The 26,234-nt window shown below is 40.7% G+C and overlaps 1 protein-coding gene across 1 annotated transcript; it reads left to right on the top strand.

Moving 5' to 3' along the window:
- Positions 1-1,432: 1,432 nt before the first annotated feature.
- On the top strand, positions 1,433-24,619 carry LOC306888258 (von Willebrand factor A domain-containing protein 7-like; the record flags this gene model as incomplete). The annotated part of the gene is made up of 16 exons (XM_079446455.1): positions 1,433-1,666; positions 1,795-2,031; positions 2,503-2,599; positions 2,676-2,804; positions 3,942-4,137; positions 4,420-4,595; positions 4,715-4,827; positions 20,267-20,383; positions 20,648-20,854; positions 21,716-21,842; positions 22,567-22,719; positions 22,805-22,897; positions 23,020-23,297; positions 23,376-23,512; positions 23,688-23,847; positions 24,035-24,619. The coding sequence occupies 16 exons, from the start codon at positions 1,433-1,435 to the stop codon at positions 24,617-24,619; spliced, it is 3,039 nt and encodes a 1,012-aa protein (XP_079302581.1).
- Positions 24,620-26,234: the final 1,615 nt, after the last annotated feature.

The raw sequence follows: 26,234 nt of genomic DNA, 5'->3' as shown, positions 1-26,234 counted from the left end.
TACATATATATATATATATATATATATATATATATATATATATATATACACACACACACACACACACACAAACCCACACATACATACATTATATATATATATATATATATATATATAGCAGGCACTATTTTCTATATACTGAATTGCATTTAACAAGCAGTAAGCTATAAGTAAACATTAGGCCATAGATTCTCTATATAGGCTGAATTCACAAACTACAATAGATCCACACTACAATGCAGTTATATCCTCCAAGCCTTTCTAAAGCTTAGGTCTTTCACCATGAAGTCACAATAGAAGCTCTGGGGGAAGTGAGCATGGTGTGTGTTTTCATGTCAGTCAAAAGACAGAACTGAAGAGCAGGGAAAGGGGACACACTGGCCATTAATATATGCAGCACTATTGTGTGGAGTCAATGCAGCATGCTAAAATGGGGCAAGTGAGGGAGAAAAACAGTGGGGAGAGAGAGAGGAGAATGAAGACAAGGAGGGAAGCACATGCAATAGTGGGGTCATGAGGATTTGAGGATATGTGTCTCGTGGACATCCATCTTAGCAGGTTGCAGGCATGTTTCTGTCTCTTACTTAGCTTAGAAGCTCCTCCAGAAATATTCAGAAAAACAAGAGTCTTAAAACTTGCTGTTCAGCTACTGGTTTACAAAAGACTGCACATAATGTGGTAAGGAGACAAATTGCTGACAGTATCTTTGTCTGAGGGTGAAAACCACACCATGTGCATTTCTGATTGCTGATTGGAGTTTGGATCTGTCAAATGATTAAATGCACGAAAATACAAGCTGAAAAAAGCTAGACTGAGACCACAAAAGGAAAGAAGCCAGCAGAGGTAAGATAAATACATGTTTTGTTTTGTTTTATACCTCTTTTGTGCTCACATATAATGTGTATTGGTTTAAGCACTCTGTAAAAAAATAGAAATGTATAGATGCATTATAACAAAAAAAATTACTTAATCAGTAGTTGAAAACACTGAGCAGGTGGATAAAAGCCACATCCAAATCTGTCATTAAAAAACACAATCAAATATAGTTTAATTGTATAGGTTTAAAATTAAGAATATTAATACTGTAGTTGGAACTGAAAGATTAATATTCTTAAATAAAAAAGAATAGCTTTCATAAAACAATGCCTGCCACAAATCTTGGTTTCTATTTGTGATATATCTATATTTCTATAATGCTGAAAATATACCATTAAAGGCCTACCATTACAATTTTAAACAATGAACTGAAACTGAAAATTTTACTTTATTTAAAAAGGTAAAAATCAACGTTTATGTATATTTACATGTGCTGCTCTGAACAGAGTGATGTGTGTATAATAAAACAGTTCACCACATCCGTCTCACATGTAACCCTTTGCAGGTGTGATGCATCTTTCTGTAACAGTTCAGGTGTTTTAATCAGTGTGGAATGATGTGTGAAGGGATGAGGTCCTGGAATTTGACCAACCAGTGTGTCGTGGTGCTGTTTATCTACTGTATGCCAATATGCCAAGCCTTTCTTCCCAACTTCTGGTCACGCGTACTAACATTGTCCTGGGATTCATACACACACCAGTACATGACAGAACAAGCTATACTGAACATCACAATGGAAACTCTGACCAAAATGATGGAACGTCAACATGATGTAGATAATGAGGAGCTGGTAGGTCTCATATAATTTAATATTTCCATTTGTTGCTTTTTACTGCTGAATGCAATTTATTCTGGTAATATATTTTAGATACATAGTGATGACTTGAAGAATTAGTCTCACTGATTTGTTTGTTCCAGTATACTGGGCTTGGTCGAGGGTTTTGGCATGCTGTGGGTGAGGTGGCAAGTGCTAACGCTGAAATGGATTTCTTGAGCTCCACATGCTCTGATCCAGTCTACCATTTTGACTCTGAGAGAGTGGAAGGAGCCACCCAGATGCTGCGAGAGTTCTGGGGCCGGACGGTACTGCAGACCCAGGCTAAAGAGTACCAGGGGGCCAGACGTAGCCTGGGTCAGCTTTTCCACTCATTACAGGTTGGCTAACGCATTATATTTATTATTCTGAGAACATTATATTTATTACCTTGTTGAAGAAAGCAGCATATGCTGGTTAAGTATGTTTTGAAGCATGGCACCTGGTTTGACCTGGTTTAAGCTAGTCCTGAGCTGGTTATAAGCTGGTCTGAACAGGAGCTAGTTTCTTAGGACCAGCATATGACCATCTTAAACCAGTTCAGGACCAGATTAAACGAGCTCATAACCAACTAAGGACCAGCTTAAACCAGCTCAAACCAGTTGCCATGCTTCAAAACATACCTAACCAACATATGCTGTCTATTTGAAACAGGGTTGTCTGCCTATATTACTCGATTTGTAATATTATGATTTTACGGTCACATGTTGTATTGGCCATTAGACGTTTGTAGTATTATAGTTTTATTGTTTTTGAACAGAATATTGTTAGCAATACAAAATATTCTAACTGTTGTATGCATATGTTTGTAGGACTTTTACAGTCACAGTAACTGGGTGGAGATGGGTCAGCAAGTAGTGTACCTCCACCTTCTGCACCCAGAAGAGCCATCAGTTCCTGTAGCTTCAGGTGAGTTCATCACAAACATTTTGCAATAAGTCATTAATCACTCAATGTTCACCATAAATGTTTTTGTTGTTTTCAGAGGAAACCCCAACCTGTGCAGAGTGCTACAGATTTAGCTGTTACAATAATCTGCTAGAGGAAATGATTCGTCAGACAGAACCGCTACTGACTACTGGCTATTTCAGCGCTTACCCTGTCAAACCACCAGGTATAGGCGTCATCATGCAACTTAAGTGAATAAAACGTGTCCTGGTCACATTTCACTCCAAAATGAGTATAAAAAAACAAAAACAAAAAAAACAAGAAAAAGTAATTATATTTTGCGTAAAGAAAATTAAGCCTATATGTAAGTTTTTCTTTGTGCAATTATTTTGTGACAATTAAGAATATTTCCCATTGCCTTCTTGATTAATGTGTTGAAACTGTATTAATTTGTTCATTTGTTTATTTGTTTGTACTTGGATTCCCATTACTGCAGTGCAGTACTCTAGTAAAAAAAGTAATATATTTAAAATACACATATTTCATACTAAGTATAGTTCAAATCTATTAACATATTTTCTGACATGTCACTTGAGACTTACTGTAATAAAAATTATAATGAAACTTTATGTGGAGTACTACTTGTGCGCGATGCACATTTCTTAATATTAAGCCTAAAATGTGTTTTAATGTCACTATTGATGAGGATTGTATGATTAAATGCAAGATACGTAAAGTTTACCTAAAGTATACTTACAATAGTTCCACTTATTTAGCACAATTAAATATACTTAAGTATATCTTTAGTAGGACTTCAGCACTACTTCCTCACAATTAAAGTGCATTAAGCACAAAATTGTTCTAATTTAGAAGACTAACTTTAGTATACCAGTTTAGTATACTAAAAGTAGAATTGCTGGGTTATTAAGTACATAAATATGTAAATTTATTTATAGTATACTTAGCATGAAATAAATATGTTTAAAATACATTTTAGTATATTTATTTTTCACTATAGGATACTTTTTACTTTATTACAGTAAACATTTCTGGAATAATTTTATTTAAATATTCATAAATTGAGACATTACCAAAAAAAAAAAAAATATATATATATATATATATATATATATATACAGTATATATATATATATATATATATATATATATATATATATATATATATATATATATATATATTTATGTTCTTTACAGATTTCATGAGATTCACCTCTTTATTTGCAAGTCATTTTGAAGAATCATATCTGCTAAACTAATAAAGGTAATCTGAGTTATGATTCATTCTGATGATTTAGTAAGATACTTGTAAGAAAAGCAACATGTATTGTCTTGTTATTTAAAGGAAAGTGCAGTCACGGTGGGATTCTGGACGGTAGTCGTCACCAGGGAGCTGAGGGAGGAATCAACAAGGACAGCACATCTCCACTGTTCTCCCCTCATCACTACCTCCATAAAGAAGCTGCCCATCTTGCTACCACAGCAACCCTCAGAGTGCTCCAAGACCTCCGCGATGAGGTGGGGCCCAAAAGCTTCCTCAGGTCAGAGGTCAATTTAATTTAACATCAATACTGCTTACAGTGATCTACAAGGAGAGAGTAGAATTCCTGTTTTACTTTAGACACCATGCGTGACACCTTTTGTTAATATTGAGAGCATGAGAAAAGGTTAGCATGTCTGTGCATTTTTTACCTTCCTGTTTATAGTTTTTTTTTTTTTTTAAATAGACCGTTTTGGTGGGCATTTTCATTATTTACTAATTCAGTCACTGAAACAGAATTATCCAATTATGAAAAAGTGATGTAGTCTGTGGAAACCTGTAGGCTCTTCAGTGTCCAGCAGCCCCCACCACTGGTCTTCGTCATGGACACAACTGGCAGCATGTTTGAGGAGATCACAGCTGCCCGCCTCAGAGCCCTCTCCATCATACAGGCCCGTGAAAAGAGCCGACGCACTAGTCTGCCTGGCACCTTCATTCTGGTGCCTTTTCATGACCCTGGTTAGAACAATATCTTATGCGTATTACACAAAAAAATACTTCCTCTTTTCAAGATTTTCTTTGAAGCAAAATTTAAACGTTTAATTATTTCTACATTGAGCACACTGATGATGTCTCAGGTTTTGGGCCAGTGAAGGAGATAGATGATCCTCATCAGTTCATGCAATACATGGAGGATCTGACGGCTCTTGGAGGTGGGGATGAACCAGAGATGTGTCTCTCTGCCCTTCAGGTAACCATAACACCTGAAGACATTTGACATTCTCAGTAAACATATAACACAGTTAAACAAAATTAGAAGACTTACTATTGATAAAATCATATTTTTGAACCACTAATAAAAATCTTGGGGGTGAGAAACATTTTTGGTCCACCTATGTCTATAACTGTGTTCCAATTAAGGGGCTGCTTCCTCCAAATGATCTGGACATCATAGGCTTTGCTACGAAGGTTGAATTGAGAACTGATAAATGGGATGGTCTAGCTAGTTTATGGAGGATTGTTCTTGTAGCCTAGCAGCTGTGATAGCTGCAGTCGACGAGCAGTGTTTGAACTGGACTTTTTTGAAAGTGATATTCAACTGTCTGAAAACAAAGCAGGGCTCAAACCTTTCTAAATATCTTTACCTTGGTCCATTTATGTACATAAAACCCTTAAACTATCTATAAAATCTTGATGAGATTTTCATCAGCATTCAAACTGCTTTAAAGTGTTTTAGACGTTAGGATATTAATTGTAGTCATCTGATGTCAATCGCCATGGGTTTAACACCTCGGACATAAATCTAACTTTTTGGTCTACAGTTTCGTCAATTTCTCAAATGCAATTTGTCATTCATTGTGCAATTCAAATTTTCATACCTTTTGTTGTTGCTCATGAGGAGATCCACCATTGGAGATTTCCTCACAATCTTGGATCCATAGCCAAAACATTCCCATCTCATACCCCTGGTGATGACAGCATTTGGGATTGCAAAAGTTTGGAAATTTGGAATTATTATTTTATTGAATCTATGAAATTACCTTAAATTAAATGGAGTTTCTTTGCCAGAGAACTCTGTAACCGGTTCTACTTCGCCTCGCTCCGAGCGGGATTCGAACTGCGGTCTCCGGCGTGGGAGGCGGGCGCTCTAACGAGGAGGCTAAAGGCCACGGCCTCTAGCGTCAGTCGCCAGAGCGCCTCTTTTTGAGATCAGGGGAGTGAGGTTTACACGCACCAGCACTTACTTGCCTACGTCTGTTACACTCACCCCCCTAAACCTCACTCCCGTCCAGGTCAACGGCACCAATGTAACCGGTTCTACTTCGCCTCGCTCCGAGCGGGATTCGAACCGCGGTCTCCGGCGGCGGAGGCTCTAACGAGGAGGCTAAAGGCCACGGCCTCTAGCGTCAGTCGCCAGAGCGCCTCTTTTTGAGATCAGGGGAGTGAGGTTTACACGCACCAGCACTTACTTGCCTACGTCTGTTACAACTCTGCTAATGTAATTGCTCTCACTATGCCAAATCCAGCTCAGATTTAATCTGACAGTTGAATCAAGCTCTCACTCTTGTCAATGAACTTTCTTTCCCTTCATTAAGACAAACAGAAGGGCTGGACTGGTACCTATTGAAAGTGGATTCAAAATAACAGAGAACACAAAGAAATGATGTGACCAGTAAATAACTCAAATCAATCAAGTTAATATTATAACTAACAAAATTTGAAACGGTCTCTGTGGTGATCATTGGAAATGCAGCACGTGTCCACAACGGGATGGAAGCTCTTCTGTGCATTAGATCATCTGTTGCATTGTGTAGGGGTATTACATTTTATAATATTAATACGTAATTTAAAGCAATAGTTTAATTTAGCTCAAAGGGAATCATTTATGATTTTATAGGGATTTGAACAGAATCAGTGTTACGGCGATTCACTGAACGAGCCGTATGACAAACTCTGCACTGGATATTAAAATCCCAAATATAGTGAAAACACTATTAAATAGCACAGTAACGAAATCGACAGATTAAGGCATTAACTTGTGAGCAGAAAACACAAGATACTTCTCTTTTAAAATATAAATCAGATTTTATTTATATAAACCTAAGACATAAACTAATCTAACACATGAACACAAGCATTCACACATTCACACGTTGCAGAAAGAGAGAAAGTGAGGAAAGGATGAGTTTAAGAGAATGGAAGTGTGAAATCCCAAGTTCACAGCAATATATTCAATTGCATAGACCTGAACAACCATCAATCACTTATTTAACCCTCGCTTTGAGTTTCTCAATGAGGCTAAAATTTACATTAAAGTCACCAATTCAGAACTTGGAGGCGTTGCTTGCTTGCCTGTGTTACGGGGTTTCCTTTGTGTCGTCGTTGCAGACAGGGGGTTCCTCGAAGTGTCTGATTGGCTGGAAGTTCAGTAGTCTTTGAAGTGACGTCTTTGGGCGTTAGCTGAGGATGCGGAGTTCTTTCTGGTTGAAGTTTGAAGCGGGTCGGAGCTGGACTTTGTAGCAAACTTACATTAGAACACGAAACTCCACGGAAAGAAAATAAACTAAAGTAAAAGAATGAAAAAAGGATGTAACGAGACTAAGTTGTTTTCCTTCTCATTATGGCACATGAGGCCAGAGCACGCGATGAGAGGGCCTAGAGACGAGAGAGAGAGCTAAGAGAGAGAATTTTACGATGTCCTGAGTTTTTAAACTCAGCTTCTGGACCGTCCCATCTGGACGTCTTGACCAATTAGATACTGTCCTTGCTTGGGGTATTGCTTTGTTTCTCCACCCCTCTAATAAATCTGTTCAGTCAGAGGTCTGAACGTTACAGGCTTTGGCAAAGTATACCTTTTGAACATGATTTCATAACAAGAGTATGATGCATTTGACAAAGAATTGATTGGAAGAAACATTCACAGCATGAATTTTCGAGCTCATACATACTAAATATGCAATATTTATCTTTAAGGCTCGAGCTATTCAATAATGATTAAAAGCAAGACATACACAATGAGTGATTAAAACAAGGATATTAAAATCATGTGGGGTTCTGCATAAAAATGTCTTTTTAGGATGATTTTATGTGCATATGAAAAATAAAGTCTTTGTATAGTTCTAAGGAGAACGAAGGCATGTTCTTTAGACAGGAATGTTGGTTTGGACTGTCTTCTATGTGGAGACACGCCCGAAAGAGTCTGTAGCTAATGATTTTCTATCACAGGTTTACATGTGAACATCAGTCTTGATTACTTGCAACAAATTTGACAGTCTCCTTCTTGAATTGGAATTATCAATAAGTGTTTCTTTTTCCTCAGTGTTGCAAGTTGTTTGGTGAAAGAGGCTTGCTAAGTTAGGAGTTGCTTGCCCCAAACTAGATTTATGACGTCCTGTTCCTTAAGGCCTCTCTGCATTCCAGCTCCTCAGGTTTCAGTGTTCTGATGCATCTTAAAATTGTCTGATTCAGTCTCTTATATCCTACAATTGGATCATCAGCATGAAGTGGCATTCAAAGTTCTAGTGTTGTGATGTATGGGCTTTGTTGTCTCTGCCTCTCTTCAATGAATTTTGATCGATCTACCACCATTTTAGATGGCAGGATGTTCTCTCAAATGAAAGTTTCACCCTGCATTGAATAAGTGTGTCCACTTCTTCTTTCATGAGGGGAGCTGAAGTGTAGTGATCATTGGAAATGCTGCACATGTGCCCACAAAGCCACTTCCTCTTCTCTCTGCAGCCATGTCTCTGCTTCTCTCCCACTTGTTGAGCAGAATCCAGTCTATTTGCTCCCATTTGTCAAGGTGGCTGTTCCAGAAGCTGTCTGGTCACATCTAAAATTTGAACACTCAGAGAAGCGCATAAATCAAATTGAATCTTGATAAACTCCAACCACAATTGTCTTTGAGCAATCAGCTCTTTGTTTGATTCCACTTTTTAACTATCTCTTTCAGTGTCTCTAGATTTCATAAATCTCGTCTGGTTAACAACAGCAGTTCCACATTCTATTTTAAGATCTTCTTTACAGAGAAAGAGCAAGCAGTTTCTTCAATGCAAAATGCAGAAAACAGCTCCTCTGATATAGAATATGGTGTATAATATAATAGCAACTAATTATTTGTCTTTTCTGATTTACTAAAAAATAATATTACTGTGAGATCTCTGTTATATATCTGTTCAAATCAAAATTTCAATTTCACTAGGTAACTCAATCTCATTCTCCCAAATTTTGTCCATGACTCAAAATTGCATAATTCCCTTCCAGGAACTCGAGCTGCATCGAAACACTAGGGGAACGTCTTCAGCGTGACAGCTCTGTGAATCACATGTGTAATCTGTTCAATGGATGGGCGAGATGTCATAGGCGGGTGACGTCACCGACCGGGAAGCATAAAAGCACGTGCGGTGGAACCAGCGTCAGCTTTTTGTCGTTCAGCAACCGCTACTCTGTGTGTGTGTCTGTTGATCTGTGTTGTGAGTCTTATTTAGTGTTGTTTGTCCCTACACAATCACTTGAAATAAGCTCCACAATGTCTAAAAGTGCAGAGAAAACTAAGCACTTGGGCGAGAGCAGATCACATTACAGGCTGTATGTTCCTCCCTGCAAACGCTACATCACTGCTGGGGATACACACAGTCCGTGTGAGGTCTGCTTTAGAGTAGAGCACGCAGAGTCAGCTGACCGCATTGTGAACATTTGTCACTGCGTATGCTTGCTCTCAGAAGGCTCTCTTTTGAGGAGTGAGCTTTCACTAGCGTTCCTCGGTGCGGTTCTTCCCCCTTTGAGTGAGAGCTGCTGTTGCAGCACGCTTTGCCAGGAGGCCCGTAAACAAGGGGCGGCGTTCCAGCGGTTCCTCCCTCACCGATCTCTAGCTCAGGGGGCTGCTGGGTGGGAGCAGCCCTCGCAGCGTACCAGCACCTCATATAGAGAGGTACAAAAGCAGAGAGTTGCTACTCGCGCCCCCCCGCGGCTGGGCCGAGGTGGCAAACACTCTGGGTCAGGGGCCTCTAAGGCTAAGCCGGATCTACGGACCGTCCTTCAATCTAAAAGGTCCTCAACCAAGAAGCCCTGATGGGCGTGGCCCAGGGCTTACGAAGGCAGGCCCCTCTGGGGACGAACGGGTTACACCGCCTTACACAGTGTCCGTCTCCCCCCAGTGCCCTCGGGAGACCAGTCTGCCAACCCTGCCAGAGTTCCAGGGCGCAGCTGTCTCCAGCGAGCGCTTCTCTCAGTTATTTCCGCCCGGAAAACGTAGCGGAGCAGAGAAGCTCGCCACCCCTGCGGGGGTCTCTAGAGCAGCTAGTTCGGCCGTCTCCTGCTGGTCCTCCGCTTCAGGGCACCGAGCTAGCAGCTCTAAGCACACCAGAGGCCAGCGTGGAAACTACTGCCAAATGGGTCTCAATGGGTCCTGCAAAGAAAGGTTATCGCATTCAGTTCGGCACCCAGCCGCCGCCATTCAACGGGGTGATTCCCAAACTGGTGGGCCCCGAGCAGGCTCTGGTCATGGAACAGGAACACTCTCTTGGGGAAGGAGGCCATCGAGGTGGTCCTTCCTCACGAAAGAGAGTCCGGGCTCTACAGCTAGTACTTCATAGTTCCAAAGAAGGATGGAGAGTTGCGTCCCATTTTAGATCTGCGTCAGTTGAACCGCTCAGTCATGAGACTGAAGTTCAAGATGCTCACACTCAAACAGGTCGTGTCTCAGATCAGGTCCGAGGACTGGTTTGTCACAATCGATACTTCCACGTCTCCATCCTTCTCACTCACAGGAAGTTCCTAAGGTTTGCTTTCGGGGGCAAAACATACCAATATCGGGTTCTTCCCTTCGGCCTTGCACTCTCGCCCCACACTTTTACATCGACGATTGGTTGATTCTAGCTCAATCGGAGCAACTGGCGATTCGACATCGAGATGTCGTTCTTGTGCACATGAAAAAGCTGGGGATGAGACTGAACGCCAAGAAAAGTGTACTTTCTCCAGTACAGAAAACCACTTATCTAGGCGTGGTGTGGGATTCGACCACGATGCAGACACTCCTCTCACAGGCGGGGGGCACTATGGTCCACTGGCCTCTGAGGGGGCACAGCTCATAACTTCTGATCTCTCACCTGAGGTTGCTGAGACCATTCTCCAATCCAGAGCTCCCTCTATGAGGAAACTGTATGCCCTGAAGTGGAACCTTTTCACTTCATGGTGCGAAGACCGCCTGCTCGACCCATTTAACTGACCGATTGGTACAATGCTGGAGTTCTTGCAGTTCTTGGAGTTCGGTCCTCCTAAGAGGGGTCTGCCTGCCCCTAAACGTACCCTTAGTCGGTGGATTGTGGATGCTATTACCATCGCTTACGAGTCCTCTGATCTCCCCTCGCCTCTGGGGGTCAAGGCTCACTCCACCCGAAGTATGGCGGAGCTCCAAGGCCTTTCTGGCAGGTGCTATGCATGACATCTGCAACGCTGCGGGTTTTATGGCCTCGATATGCGGTCCACTCCAGGCTCTTGCATTCTCTCGCCCTCGTCGTGCTCCTGAGAGATACACACAGGGCAGAACTTGGAAGTCTGGCAGCGTGGGTATCTCGTTCCCCTAGCGTTTCGACGCAGCTCGAGTTCCTGGAAGGGAAAGTCTCAGGTTACGCATGTAACCATGGTTCCCTGAAGGGAACGAGACACTGCATTTCGGGGCAATACTTCCGGCATCCCTGCGAGCAGTTGCTTCACTCCTAGAAGCTGACGCCGGTTCCACCGCACGTGCTTTTATGCTTCCCGTCTCGCCCATCCATTGAACAGATTACACACGTGATTCAGAGCGCGGTCACGCTGAAGGTGTTCCCCTAGCGTTTCGACACAGCGTCTCGTTCCCTTCAGGGAACCATGGTTACATGCGTAACCTGAGACATTCTTACATAATGCTCTGGTGCATATTCTAGTCCTGTTTATAATTTTAACAATTTCGGCATTTATTTAATGCAACCTGAATTCCGGAATTGTTGGGACGTTTTTTTAAATTTGAATAAAATGACAAAAAAAAATAAAAGAATTTCAAATCACATGAGCCAATATTTTTTTCACAATAGAACATAGATGACATAACAAATGTTTAAACACAATATTTGGGACGGGGGCATGTTTACCATCGTGTAGCATCGCCTCTTCTTTTCAAAACAGTTTGAAGACGTCTGGGCATCAAGGTTAAGAGTTTCTGGAGTTTTGGTGTTGGAATTTGATCCCATTCTTGCCTGATATAGGTTTCCAGCTGCTGAGGAGTTTGTGGTCATCTTTGACGTATTTTTTGTTTAAAGGTGCCATAGAATGTATTGATACAATATTTTAAATTGTTCTCTGATATCTACATAGAAGGTATGTGGCTTAGGTAAGGGCAAAAAATCTCCAGAAACGGTTTTACATGTCCATTTACAACCCTAGGATTTCTCCCTAGAATGAAATGGTCTGTTATTACCTGATTTGGAAGGGTCATGAATAATAATGTTGAGCTCTGCTCTGATTCACAGTGTGGGTCATTTCAGTAGCTCACACAGCAGGAAGGAAACACAGGGAAAATATACATTTCAATACTTTCTCGTGCAGTTATATCTTGGGTAATTATATTGTAAATAAAATGTGGGCATCAGGGAGCCGATATTAATATGCTGGGTATTGAAACTGCTTTCAAATGCATGATCGCTTTTTAGTTTCACTTTCACTTTCAAGATTCACAATCGCACAAACTCTGTTTATACTATGGAGCGGCAGTACTTACTACACATTATACAAGATCAGATGCTTGTCAGTGGTGCTCAGGATCTGTAAATCATTCGCCATCATCCTCAGTCATCTCTCCTTACTCTGTTTATGTGGTAAGTGAAATTTTATGTACTGTTATGCAACAGGCTACCGCTAGCAAGGAGCTAACCATGTCCCTTTAGTGGCTCACGTTATTTTATTAGAACACGATATTTGCTTTCCGTGCCTTTCTGAATACAGACACCATCCCATCCCTGCACATCACATTCCCTGCACAGCCTGGAACATAACATTTATTTCCATGATCTGCCATTTTCACTGTTGTCCTCGCTTGTTTCTTTACAATACCTGCAGATCTTCTGATGATTCGGCTGTGCAGGTCGGGCTGGCCTAGAACATTGGCGGGTATCTATTAGTGATTAGAGTAACTATTAGTGATCCCAACTGTTACGTCACAGTCGGTGTTATGTTCTGATTCACCTATTTTTCAGTGGTCTTTTGCATTCACGAGATTTACATAATAAAAGGAGGAAACAATGGTGTTTGAGGCTTACGGTATGTCATTTCCATGTACATAACTCTTATTATTCAACTATGTCAAGGTAAATACAGTTTTCCATTCTATGGCACCTTTAATGATGTGCGAAATGTTCTCTATAGTTGAAAGATCTGGACTGCAGGCAGGCCACTTCAGCACCCGGACTCTTCTACTACGAAGCCATGCTGTTGTAAAAGCTGCATAATGTGGTTTTGCATTGTCCTGCTGAAATAAACAAGGCCTTCCCTGAAATAGACGTCCTCTGGAGGGGAGCATATGTTGCTCTAAAACTTTTATTTCCACGTCTGTGATTTCCAACAAGAATGTCAAATTTGGACTCGTCTGACCATAGAACAGAAACAGTCCATTTTAAATGAGCCTTGGCCCACAGGACACGACGGCGCTTCTGGACCATGTTCACATATGGCTTCCTTTTTGCATGATAGAGCTTTAGTTGGTATCTGCAGATGGCACTGCGGATTGTGTTTACTGACAGCGGTTTCTAGAAGTATTCCTGGGCCCATTTAGTAATGTCAATGACAGAATTATGCCGATGAGTGATGCAGTGTTGTCTGTGGGCCCGAAGACCACGGGCATCCAACAAAGGTCTTCGGCCTTGTCCCTTACGCACAGAGATTTCTCCAGTTTCTCTGAATCTTTTGATGATGTTATGTACTGTATATGAGATGAGATTTGCAAAGCCTTTGTAATTTGATGTTGAGGAACATTGTTCTTAAAGTATTCCACAATCTTTTTATGCACTCTTTCACAGATTTGAGAGCCTCTGCCCATCTTTACTTCTGAGAGACTCTGCCTCTCTAAAACATCCCTTTTATAGCTAATCATAGCAGACCTGATGTCAATTAACTTAATTAGTTGCTAGATGTTCTCCCAGCTGAATCTTTTTAAAATGTCTTGCTTTTTCAGCCCTTTGTTGCACCCGTGCTAACTTTTTTTAAACCTGTAGCAGGCATCAAATTTGAAATTAGCTCATTTAGTGGATAAAAGTGTCAAATTTCTCTGTTTGAACATTTGTTATATTCTCTATGTTCTATTGTGAATAAAATATTGGCTCATGTGATTTGAAAGTTTTTTCATTTTCATTTTATTCAAATAAAAAAAAAAACATCCCAATATTTCCGGAATTCGGGTTGTAAATTGTTTCAAAAGTTTAAAAAATCCATAAATGTCAGGATATCAATATTGATCTACTGACCTTATTTAACTTTTTCATCGATTCTCTCTTGATTCAAATTAAGGCTAAAACAGTTTGAGAATGAGAATGAGAATGAGCTTTATTGGCCAAGTATGTTTACACAAGGAATTTGTTGTAGTGACAGAAGCTCCACAAAGAAAGCAACCGGACAGGACACAGATAATAAAAACAAAATAGCAACAAATAGCCAATAACCAATGTACAAAGCAGCCAAAAAAACAAACAAACAAAAAAAACAATATATAATATAGACAACTATGTATGTACAGGTCAAGTATGTGCAAATTAGAAATTAGAAATTAGAAAAATAAAAATTAAATAAGTGAGTGTGGTGAATGGATAATGTATTAGTTGTGTGTTCCACGTTTATTGTTGCGTGTTCATGAGATGTATTGACTGAGGGAAGAAACTGTTCCTGTGTCTGGTCATTCTGGTGCACAGAGCTCTGTAGCGTCGACCAGACGGTAACAGTTCAAAGAGGGATTGTGCTGGGTGTGAGGGGTCTAGAGTGATTTTACCAGCCCTTTTGCTCACTCTGGATGAGTACAGTTCTTGGAGAGTGGGGAGGGTTGTACCAATGATTCGCTCAGCAGTCCGGACTACCCTCCGTAGTCTTCTGAGGTCAGATTTGGTAGCTGAGCTGAACCAGACAGTTATAGAAGTGCAGAGGATGGATTCAATGATGGCGGAGTAGAACAGTTTCAGTAAGTCCTGTGGCAGGTTGAACTTCCTCAGCTGGCGAAGAAAGTACAACCTCTGCTGGGCCTTTTTCACAATAGAGTCAATGTGAATATCCCACTTCAGGTCCTGAGAGATGGTGGTGCCCAGGAATCTGAATGACTCCACTTCAGTCACAGTGCTGTTCATGATGGTGAGTGGGGGAGAGCAGGGGGTTTTTCCTGAAGTCCACAATCATCTCCACAGTTTTGAGCGTGTTAAACTCCAGGTTGTTGAGACTGCAACAGACAGCCAGCTCCTTAACCTCTAGTCTGTAAGCAGACTCGTCACCGTCATGGATGAGGCCGATCAGTGTGGTGTCGTCTGCAAACTTCAGGAGCTTGACAGAGGGGTCTTTAGAGGTGTAGTCGTTGGTGTAGAGGCAGAAGAGCAGGGAGAGAACACAGCCCTGAGGAGATCCAGTGCTGATGGTACGGGTGCTGGATGTGGATTTACCAAGCTTTACTAACTGCTGTCTGTCTGTCAGGAAGCTGTTGATCCACTGGCAGACGCAGGTGGGGACGGAGAGCTGGGTTAGTTTATTTTGAAGGGTTTCCCTGATGATGATGTTAAAAGCGGAGCTGAAGTCCACAAACAGGATCCTCACATAAGTCCCTGGTCTGTCCAGATGCTGCAGGATGAAGTGCAGTCCCATGTTGACTGCATCATCCACAGACCTGTTTGCTCTGTAGGCAAACTGCAGGGGGACCAGTAAGGGTCCAGTGATGTCCTTCAGATAAGCCAAAACCAGTCTTCCAAATGATTTCATGGCTACAGACGTTAGGGCCACAGGTCTGTAGTCATTAAGTCCAGTAATTTTGGGTTTCTTTGGGACGGAGATGATGGTGGAGCATTTGAAGCATGAGGGGACTTCACACAGCTCCAGTGATCTATTGAAGATCTGTGTGAAGATTGGGGCCAGCTGATCAGCACAGATGTTTAGGCAGGCTGGTGACACACTGTCTGGACCTGGTGCTTTCCTTCTTTTGTTTTTCCTGAAGACCTGGCACACATCTTCTTCGCTGATTTGAATTGTAGATATGGGGGAAAGAGGGGTTGCTGGAGGTGTTAATGGTTGTGTGAAGAGGTGTCCAGGACGGGGGTGGGGTGATCGTTCAAAACGACAAAAGAACTCGTTTAAGTTGTCTGCCAGGTGTGATTCTCCAGAGTGCTGGGGGATGGTGTCTTGTAACTGGTGATCAGAGGTGGGTAGAGTAGCCAAAAACTCTACTCAAGTAAAAGTAAAAGTACCTGTAGAAATATTTACTCAAGTAAAAGTAAAAGTAATAGTCTGAATAGTTACTTGAGTAAGAGTAAAAAAGTATCGTATAAAAAAACTACTCAAGTAGTTAGTTACTAGTTATTTTGGATCATATACTGAATATAGTCTATTTTTATTTAGATATATAGATATTTAGATACAATTTACACACACACACACAGTTGATAAACAGTTGATAAAGCTTCAGATTTGCATCACTGAATTAAATTATATTTGAAAGTATATTAATTGTTATTAATGAATTATTTATATATGAATATAACCTCTGACACGGAGAAGAGTGAAATCTCCTCACAAGACCGCTACAGAACATCTGAACATAACGAAATAAATGCATATGATGGATCTTCGTCCGTCTGTTCCGCAAAATGTAAACAAATGTGGCCTTTATTTCGGCAAGCGTAAATATTGTGAAAATATCAATATTAATTGTGTCTAAGCAAAGGCATTCCTCCTGGAACTAACGCGGGTTTGGCGGGTGTTCATTTCATACTCTGTGACAGCTTATTTAATGAATAAATTCTGGATTGTATTTAATGTATAAGGTACATTTATAACTAACTGGTAATGTCATAGTGGTATCGTGTAGTCAGTGCAATCGGATCTATACCTGTGGAACCGACAGCACTGTTCATCTAATAAAGATCTTCATAGCTAGCAAACCATAGCCTTTTGCCTTTCACCTGACTGTAGATCCAAAGCCACGTCTTCATCGGTCTTGATGTTCTTAAACTTTCTGTTATCTGAGAGAGAACTGCTTCAGACGACACTGAACGAATCATTCAAACTGATTCACGAACCGATTCACTGGTTTGCCAACAGGTTTGTTCGAGCCTTCGAACAGAATTGACTCAAAAGAATGAATCATTCGCGAATGGGCATCGTTCATTGCCCAGAGAAAAGTAGATGGCGCGTTTGGAATAAATTGAAGCATTTTTAACTTTATTATTACGTATTGCAATAAGATAAAGTAACGAGAGGAGCGTCGCCCACAGTAACTAAGTAAAAGTACCGTTTTTTCACTAAAAATGTACTTGAGTAAAAGTACCCATTTTTAAATATACTCTAAAAGTATTAGTTACCCAAAAAATTTACTCAAGTAAATGTAACGAAGTAAATGTAACTCGTTACTACCCACCTCTGCTGGTGAAATCCTTCATTCCTATCCACACTGAAGCAGGATCACTGAAAGAGAATTTTTTCCTGAGCTTGTCAGAATAATTCCTCTTTGCCACTCTGATCTCCTTTTCCAGTGTGTATTTGGCCTGTTTGTACAAGACTTTATCCCCCTTTCTGTGAGCATCTTCTTTGGCCTGACGGAGCTGTCTGAGTTTGGCAGTAAACCATGGTTTGTCATTGTTGTAGAATAGATGAGTCCTGGTGGGAATGCACATATCCTCACAGAAACTGATATATGATGTTACAGTCTCTGTGAGCTCGTCCAGATCATTTGCAGCAGCTTCAAAAACAGTCCAATCAGTGAGGTCGAAACAGGCATGTAGATCCCGCTCTGTTTCATTAGTCCATCTTTTAACAGATCTTAATACAGGCTTTGCAGACTTAAGTTTCTGCCTGTAGGACGGAATAAGATGAACCAAACAGTGATCAGAGAGCCCTAAAGCTGCTCGTGGGAACCGAGTGATATGCGTCCTTTATTGTTGTGTAACAGTGATCCAATATATTACTGTCTCTGGTGGGACATGTGATGTGCTGTCTGTATTTTGGCAGTTCGCGGGATAGATTTGCTTTATTAAAGTCCCCGAGAATGATTAAAACAGAGTCTGGGTGTTGTTGCTCACTCTCTGTGATCTGATCAGCGAGTTTCTGTAAAGCTGTGCTCACGTGCGCTTGCGGTGGAATGTAAACACTCGCGAGAATGAACGAGCAGAACTCCCGCGGCGAATAGAACGGCTTGCAGTTAATGAAGAGCGTTTCTAGATCTGAACAGCACATCTTCTTTAACACAGTTACATCTGTACACCACCCCTCACTGATGTAAAAGCACGTCCCGCCGCCACACGATTTCCCCGCTGATTCCACGTCCCGATCTGCTCTGATCAGCTGGTAATTAGGCAGATGTAGCACACTGTCCGGTATGTCGCCATTCAGCCAGGTTTCCGTGAAACACAGAGCAGCAGAGCTAGAAAAATCCTTGTTTGTCCGGGAGAGCAGAAGGAGTTCGTCCGTTTTGTTGGGTAGAGAGCGGAGATTCGCCAGATGGATGCTAGGCAATGCCGTTCGAAATCCGCGCTGTCGAAGCTTCACGAGCGCGCCTCGCTTTCGCCGGCTTTTTTTTCCCCGTTTGAATCTGAATTTAGGTTTTATTCAAGCAAGGAGAAAGTTTAAGTACTAATATAGGGGTAGCTCTCCCGAATATGATGACGGCATTCCATCAAGAAGCTGCTATCATTACCTACCCAAATTTACAGGCGAGTGTCAGAGCTCTAGCATCTATACCAATGATACTCAAACCCGGCTTGCGAGAGCCACTTTCCTGCAGAGTTTTGCGCCAACCCTGATCAAACTCATATACCTGTGATTTTCTAATGATCCTGAAGACATTGATTAGCATGCTCAAGTGTGTTTGATTGGGGTTAGAGCTAAACTCTTCAGGAAAGTGGATCTCGCAAGCCAGATTTGAGGATCCCTGATATATAGGGCACTATCTCTGCCCTACTGGGTGTACACAGGTCCAACACAGGATCATTAACACTAACTTAGACTGTTACTGTCCCACCCTGCACACAGGTCTTTAGTCATCCACCTTTATCATTGCCTCATCTGTGATCATATGAGTGTAGAATCTTTAGCACTTCTAGTTCCAAGCACACCTGACAAGTTGCTCTTTGCAGAAACAATGTGTTATTGACAAATAACAGGGAGCGGTCAATCACAGCAACCCAGAAACTCAAAATAGCTCCTTAATTCAACCATAATCACTGCCCTCAACAGATAATGGAAAACATCTGTTTAAATGCGAGTTTTCTTCAAATATTTGACTTAACAAAAACCAAATATCAGTTTATACATTTAATTTAGAAGCATTTGAAAGGAAATATATGGAGTTTGTCCTACCGTAAGTCCTTTTAGCCTGTGAAGATAATCACTGCCCTCAACAGATAATGGAAAACATCTGTTTAAATGCAAGTTTTCTTCAAATATTTGACTTAACAGAAACCAAATATCAGTTTATACATTTAATTTAGAAGCATTTGAAAGGAAATATATGGAGTTTGTCCTACCTTAAGTCCTTTTAGCCTGTGAAGGAATGGTCCCTCCGTCCGGGGTAACTGCCAGTCAATCCAGACAATGAGAGTAAAGAGTGAAGAAGATTATTTTGCTTCCAGGGCTCCTGTCTGAATTACTCGCTAAAATTGTGGTAGAATACGCACCTGACTTATGTCAAACTATATCTCCTGACACCAAAATTATCCTCAGGTGACTTTTCTGAATGCAAACCGTGATAGCTCTGACCGCACTGGAGAACCAGGCCTAAGACAATTCAGTAAAGAATTACAGCTACCCGACGCCTAATCAGGTCTCACACTGAGTTGGACGATGTCTCACCCCATTTGAACACTATCACTTGGTTACTGATTTCTTCAGCTGGTTCCTCAAATCATGTATCGTTATTAGTGTTTCCAGAAAGACGTTTTGTTCATGTTTAAAACTGCTCAAGGTTAGGACATTTCTGTTCCCTAAAGTGTACTTAATTTTAAATTAATCATAAATGCAGTTGATGGCTAACACGTTCTTTCCTTGCGACAGGCCTAAACTTTATTACATTTACAATTTCCTCCACAGCAGTGAAGGATCCATTTGTTGTATCTTTCATGGCCCAGGCAAAAAAAAAAAAAGGACACATTTTAAGGCCACGTTTAAAGGAGCCCTCGGCTTATGTTTAGTAAACTGGGCCTGGAAAAATACCTGTATAATAAACACTGTACACCGCACTAATCTTTTCAAATTAAGTAATTTGCCCTATATTTTATGGTCCAATGGTGCTATTTACAGAGAACACATTTTTAATGCTTTAGCTCAAGTGGTAGACCATAGTGCTAGCAATATCATTGTCGTGGGTTTAAATGCCATGGAACACATTTGGTTGAGATAAATAAATTCTACAAATTAAAGTGATGTACATTCTAAATGTGTCTCTATCTGTGTGTCTTATGTGTGTGAATGTGCATGTGGGTTAGTTGGCATTGACCCATAGCCCTCCGCTGTCAGAGATATTTGTATTCACAGACGCTTCTCCTAAAGACCATCATCTGCAGAGTGCAGTCCAGGCTCTCATACTGGAGAAGCAAACAAAGGTAAACCACAAACACGCACTGTTTAAAACATTCAATGATTTGGGTATTGTGTTGGTAGCTTAGCAGCATGCTAACATCAAACTCTTTTGACTCTCCTGGGCAGAGAGGTAAATTTTATGCATATTCCAGATCAGTCACTTATGATATTCCATTTTAGCTATGATGCTACCTCAGAAAGTTGTTGCCTACAGTGTGTAGGCAAGGCAACTTAAGGTTTTGGAACAGAGGCATTGTTTTCATGCATCTAATCTTGGTACGTGCTAGGTGAACTTTTTGCTCACTGAAGATCTAAACCTCACAGGAAGAGGAAAAGGGATGAGAAAAAGGAAAAGAAGAGAATCTTTATCACCTGGTAGATTCTCTCTGTATTCCTCTCTTTCTTCTTTGTCTGGAGGAATGACTATCTTCACTACAAAAACAGACATCCACAATGTGTCAGCCATTGTAGAAGACACCACCACCTCCAGCACGGTAGAGTCTACTGGAAACACAAGAGGACCAAAAGACCTGATTTAAGAATTGCTTCCAGAATAAAAAATGTACTGATAATGTACTCACCAAAGATGTTCATATCTTTTTTTTCTTCAGTCGAAAAGAAACTTAAAGGTTTAAGGCAACCAGCTTCAGTAGATATTTGACTTTTCTCAACTTATTTTTGTAAGAGATTTTTGAGTTTTCTCAACTTTTTGTTGTATAAACTGAATGCAAGAAGTTCTGCTGAATCTGCTGAATGAAAAATCTGCTGAAGCTGGTTGCCTTAAAATTTTTTTGCAGTGCAAAAAGGTAGGGTCAGGTGAAAAACTCCATCTCATTTTCTCCTCCAACTTCAAATTGTTCGACATCATTGTTTTACCCTTTTTTTTGTAAAGGGCGTTCAACTTTCATTGCATGTTCGATTTGTAAACACGGAGTCAGTACTTCCGTGTTTGTATGTCCTGCGTGACTTTTCCAATGTGATTATGTAATGAGCGATATCCAGCTAGTGCAAGATGGGCATTAGAAAATGACTGACCATTTCGCTAGATAAGACCTTTATTCCTCGGCTAGGATCGTGTAGAGCCCTTTGAAGCTGAATTGAAACTGCAATTTGGACCTTCAACCCGTTGATCCCCATTGAAGTCCACTATATGGAGAAAAATCCTGGAATATTTTTCTCAAAAACTTTAATTTCTTTTTGACTGAAGAATGAAAGGCATGAACATCTTGGATGACATTGGGATGAGTAAATTACCAGGATTTTTTTATCCTGGAAGTGAACTAATCATTTAAATACAGCCTTGTCAGGACTTTGAATACAGGATTCTGAATAACCATGTTTCTTTCTCCAAATAGGTGACTCTGCTTCATGTAGAGAGTGAATCAGATTCATCAAACTCCTTCAGAGTGGACAAAGCTGTGACAAAAGTGATTCTGCACATCACTGGTCAGCTCACAAATTGTGAGCTTGTCAGTCCCTCAGGTACCCATACTTACACAGAGATCTTTTACTAGAAGCATACAATCCACAACACAGTCAGCTTTCCTCACCACTAGTTCTTTGATGTCCGCTTGGTGTATCACAACCTTAATAACCATAAAAAATGCCCAAATCTTCATGTACTTTGGTGGTGGAATGATGTTTGTAACTCCAAACAGCATAGTCCTTCTCTAACATCCTAAAACCCCAGAAAGACAGAAATATCCAGCCTAATCTCACGGCAATTCATATGCATATTTTACAAGGTGGCTAATTCGTACGACCTCACTCGTACAAATTCATACGATTTCTGGCAAATCGTACGTATTTTACGAGTTGCACAATTTGTATGAATTTGTACGAATGATCTACACATAACCCCACCCCTAAACCCGTCACTGGGGTTTAGGCAAATCGTACAGAATCGTATGAGTGAGGTCGTACAATTCATACAAATTAGTCACCTTGTAAAATATGTACGAACTGGTCGTGAGATAGCGTTGAAATATCCCTTAAACGCTTGACTCACAACTGTTAATGCATTTAACAAACACTTTATTCTGTCTCTGCTTTCACTGTATCATCTACTGTATATCTCTTTCCTTTCTCATACCTTTTTGAGCAATTGTGGAACTTCATATTCTGGCACTTCACATTACAGTCTCCCCAGGGTGAATCATACTATACATTGTAGATTTCCTAATTTTCCCTTATCTTTATTTCTCAGGTGTTCAACAATTTCTTCCTGGTACTGACGGTCCTCTGGCAGTGCTAGACTCATCTAAGGGTCTAAATAGAATAAGCCTGCTGCCTCCACTAGAGATAGGTATATGGCAGCTTACAGTCAAAACCACTGGGCCAATGAAATTCAATGTACTAGGTAAAGATGCGTGTAAAAGCACCCAGTCTTAATATGATTACGTTAGTAATAACACTATGTTACAGTCATGTGTTTAAACCTCTAGGTGATAGCAGCTTGGACTTCCTGTACTATTTTGCAAGAGAAGCCAATGAGACACATCCAGGTCTGAGGAAAATGAAGGGCAGCCCTATAGCAGGTCTTTCTCATTGCTCTCTGAGCCATTTGTGTAATGCTAAATTAATTTTGTATTTTCACTGTAGTTGGGATCTATACATGTCAAATGATTATGTGAGTTCTTACCACCACATTTCTTCATAGGAGTCCCAGTGTTTTTAGTGGTTACAGTGACAGGCATGTCACCCAATGAGGAGGCCTCATTCAGTCACGTGACCCTATTGGGGCCTAATGGGGAGAGCCTGCAGAAGGTATTGCTAAACTCCACATCTTCTCATTGGTCTGAAGAGGAGCTAGTGGGGTACATGGACTCAGTTCCCAGGATGCCATTCTGCATGCATCTCTCTGGAAAGGATAGAATGGGAAACTTGCTCAAAAGAGTTTCCACTGAGATGATTCAACCGACACATGTACAGATACAGGTATGAATGGAATAAATTCAAGAATAATGTGCTGGCAAATTGTAAAAGAGCTAAATGAAAAGTGCCCTTCATCCCTAGGTGCATTCAGCTCCACAGCTTCTCCCAGGTCACAGCTCAACTGTGCTGTTTGAGATAATTAATCATGGTCCAAGTCGTCATTTTAATCTTTCAGCAAAAGATGACCATGGGTATATCTCCCACCCAGACCAACAAAGGTGAGAATGGTAAAAGCAAAGCTAAATGACACAAATACACCAGCATTTACTAATTGTATATAAAACAAGTCTACCCAACGACTGAATGTTTATCAGCAGTTTGGTTAAAGATCGATATACTTTTATATTTCAGCCATAGGGGTTAGATATGTCACTGTTATTATTCCATTTTTAGGCTGTTTATTGGTGCAAGGGGCTCTGTGACGAGGGAGGTTAAACTAAGGACCCCTCATACTGCCCAGGCAGGGACAGCCATCACCCTGACTCTGACAGTTCAGGCAAAAGACTTACCAGACTCAAATTATGCTGTGGTACATCTGGCAGTGATACCAGAGGTAAGAACCATCGTATGTGTGTGTGTATAAATGCACAGAACAGCTTGAGAAAAGACACAGGCTGGGAGCACACACCAGAACTGTGTCGGTGGACACAGTTTTAAGAGTGACTCAATTTATGGTTTTACTGTCTCATATGAGAATAAGGCATTATAAATGTTTAAATGTGGTCATGTAACAATTCCAGGAGCCTGACAAAACGCCTCCGGCATGTTCTTCCCTGCACGTGGAGTCCTCCTGCCCCTCTCTGTGCTCTCAGAGCAGCTGGAATGTCTCACTTGTTGCAAAAGACAGAGGTCACTCTGGACTGGCATCCATACAGCTGGCACAAGGAGAAGGCACTCTCATTCTGTCCAAAGTGTCTATGCAGAGACGTGAAGAACATTTCCCACAGCTTCATGAAGAGACCACAGGAGGAGTCCATCTTCCATTGCTACAGCCACAAAAGAACACCTCAGAACATCACTTTGGAACAGAATCTGAACAAAGGCTGGACGGAGTCCAGTTATTTAAGGGGGATCATCCAATGAACATCAGCGAATGGACTAAGGGGAAACCCGTTATGATGCATTATTCTTCAGGCTGCTGTGCCCCTCATGCAGAGATAGTGCTGTGGGATAGAGCGGGTAATATGAGACGCTGTCATCTCAAAGCCAGTCAGGAAAGGGCGTTACGAGAAAAGAACAGGGCGCACAGTGGGGAATCTATGTCATGGCTAGTTCTCATGTTGTGGGGCCACTTAACATTGACCTTTATCTATGACCACAAATGAAATTTGTTGAGTTACTCTTATTATGCAACTTTTTGTGGACACATCTTACTAGTCTTTAGTACCTAGCATGCTTAAAGGGATTGTTCACCCAAAAATGAAAATTCTGTCATTAATTACTCACCCTCATGTTGTTCCAAACCCGCAAGACCTTCGTTCATCTTCAGAACACAAATTAAGATATTTTGGATGAAATCCGAGAACTTTCAGATGGCTATTTTTGTTTTCTTTGCACACAAAAAGTAGCTTTATAAAATTAAGGTTGAATCACTGATGTCACATGGACTGTTTTAACAATGTCCTTACTAGCTTTCAGGGCCTTGAACGTGGTAGTTGTGTTGCTGTCTATGCAGGGTCAAAAAGCCAACGGATTTCATAAAAAATATCTTAATATGTTTTTAGAAGATGTCTTACGGGTTTGGAATGACATGAGGGTGAGTAATTAATGACAGTTTTTTAAATAAATTTAAATACTAGTACACAGAAAAACAAGATATATTATGGTGGGGTGGTGATGGCGCAGTGGATAAGACACATGCCTTTGGTGTGAGAGACCCGGGTTCGAATCCACTGTGAGACACCAATGTGTCCCTGAGCAAGACACTTAACCCCCTAGTTGCTCCAGAGGCGTGCGACCTCTGACATATATAGCAATTGTAAGTCGCTTTGGATAAAAGCGTCAGCTAAATGAATAAATGTTAAATGTTATTACTCAGGGATGGTATATTCTGTGAATGTTTAGGTCTTCACTGGACATTTGTATTATTATATCAGAATTTTTGTACAAACAAAAACTTAGAAGTAAATCTAATATAATGATTTCAAGTTTTCGCAATTAATAACGTCAAACAGAGTTCTCTGTGCAATCAACTTTTTTATTTTAGCTGCCATAAATCTTCTCTGTTTTTACATGTCTAGCATATGTCTTTTCTTACCCCTTGGACTTTAGTAAAACATAATGTGGCATGGCCCAAAGGGGAAAAAAAAGAAAGGTTGCAATTACACTTGACAGTGCCATCACATTTATAGGTAAGAACATTGCAAGGTACTCTAGAGTTTAACTTCAACCCTAATCAAAGCTATTCAAGGTTTTCCGAGTTACTAAAAAATAACAGGTATGGAGTCCTTAATTAGGGTTGGAGAATAAATTTAAGATGAAATAAATATAATAAATTGTTTTTAGCCTGTTAATTTAATTAATACATTCAACCACCGTTGCATTTAGAAACCTGTTGTTGTTGGGGTTTTTTTGCAAACATTGGAGGCTCCTCCAGGGGGAGTCTTTGATACAGAGCGATCAGTGTATAGGCCAGTGTATACTGCACAGCAAATGTAGAGCCTAAATCATTAACTGTTCACAAATTAAATCAGTTTAAGCAGTTACTGAATTAATCTGGTTCACTAAACCATGAATTATTACATTATTACATCTTTCCTGAGGACTCGAACTAAGAACTCTTATTATCTTGCATATAAAACACAGAGATATAAACTATTGACAACTTTTGTTGTAATAAGTTGTATGCAGACCAGGGGCAAGACCAAAGGGCCAGGATGATTGATACCATGGTTTAAGAGTGTCCATAACATCCAACATGCACACCACTATGAATACACA

This window comes from Barbus barbus, assembly GCF_936440315.1.
Source record: "Barbus barbus genome assembly, chromosome: 22".
In the NCBI taxonomy this organism is placed as follows: Eukaryota; Metazoa; Chordata; class Actinopteri; order Cypriniformes; family Cyprinidae; genus Barbus; species Barbus barbus.
Note: the sequence above shows the minus strand (reverse complement) of the source record. Positions and strands in the feature narration are given on the sequence as shown.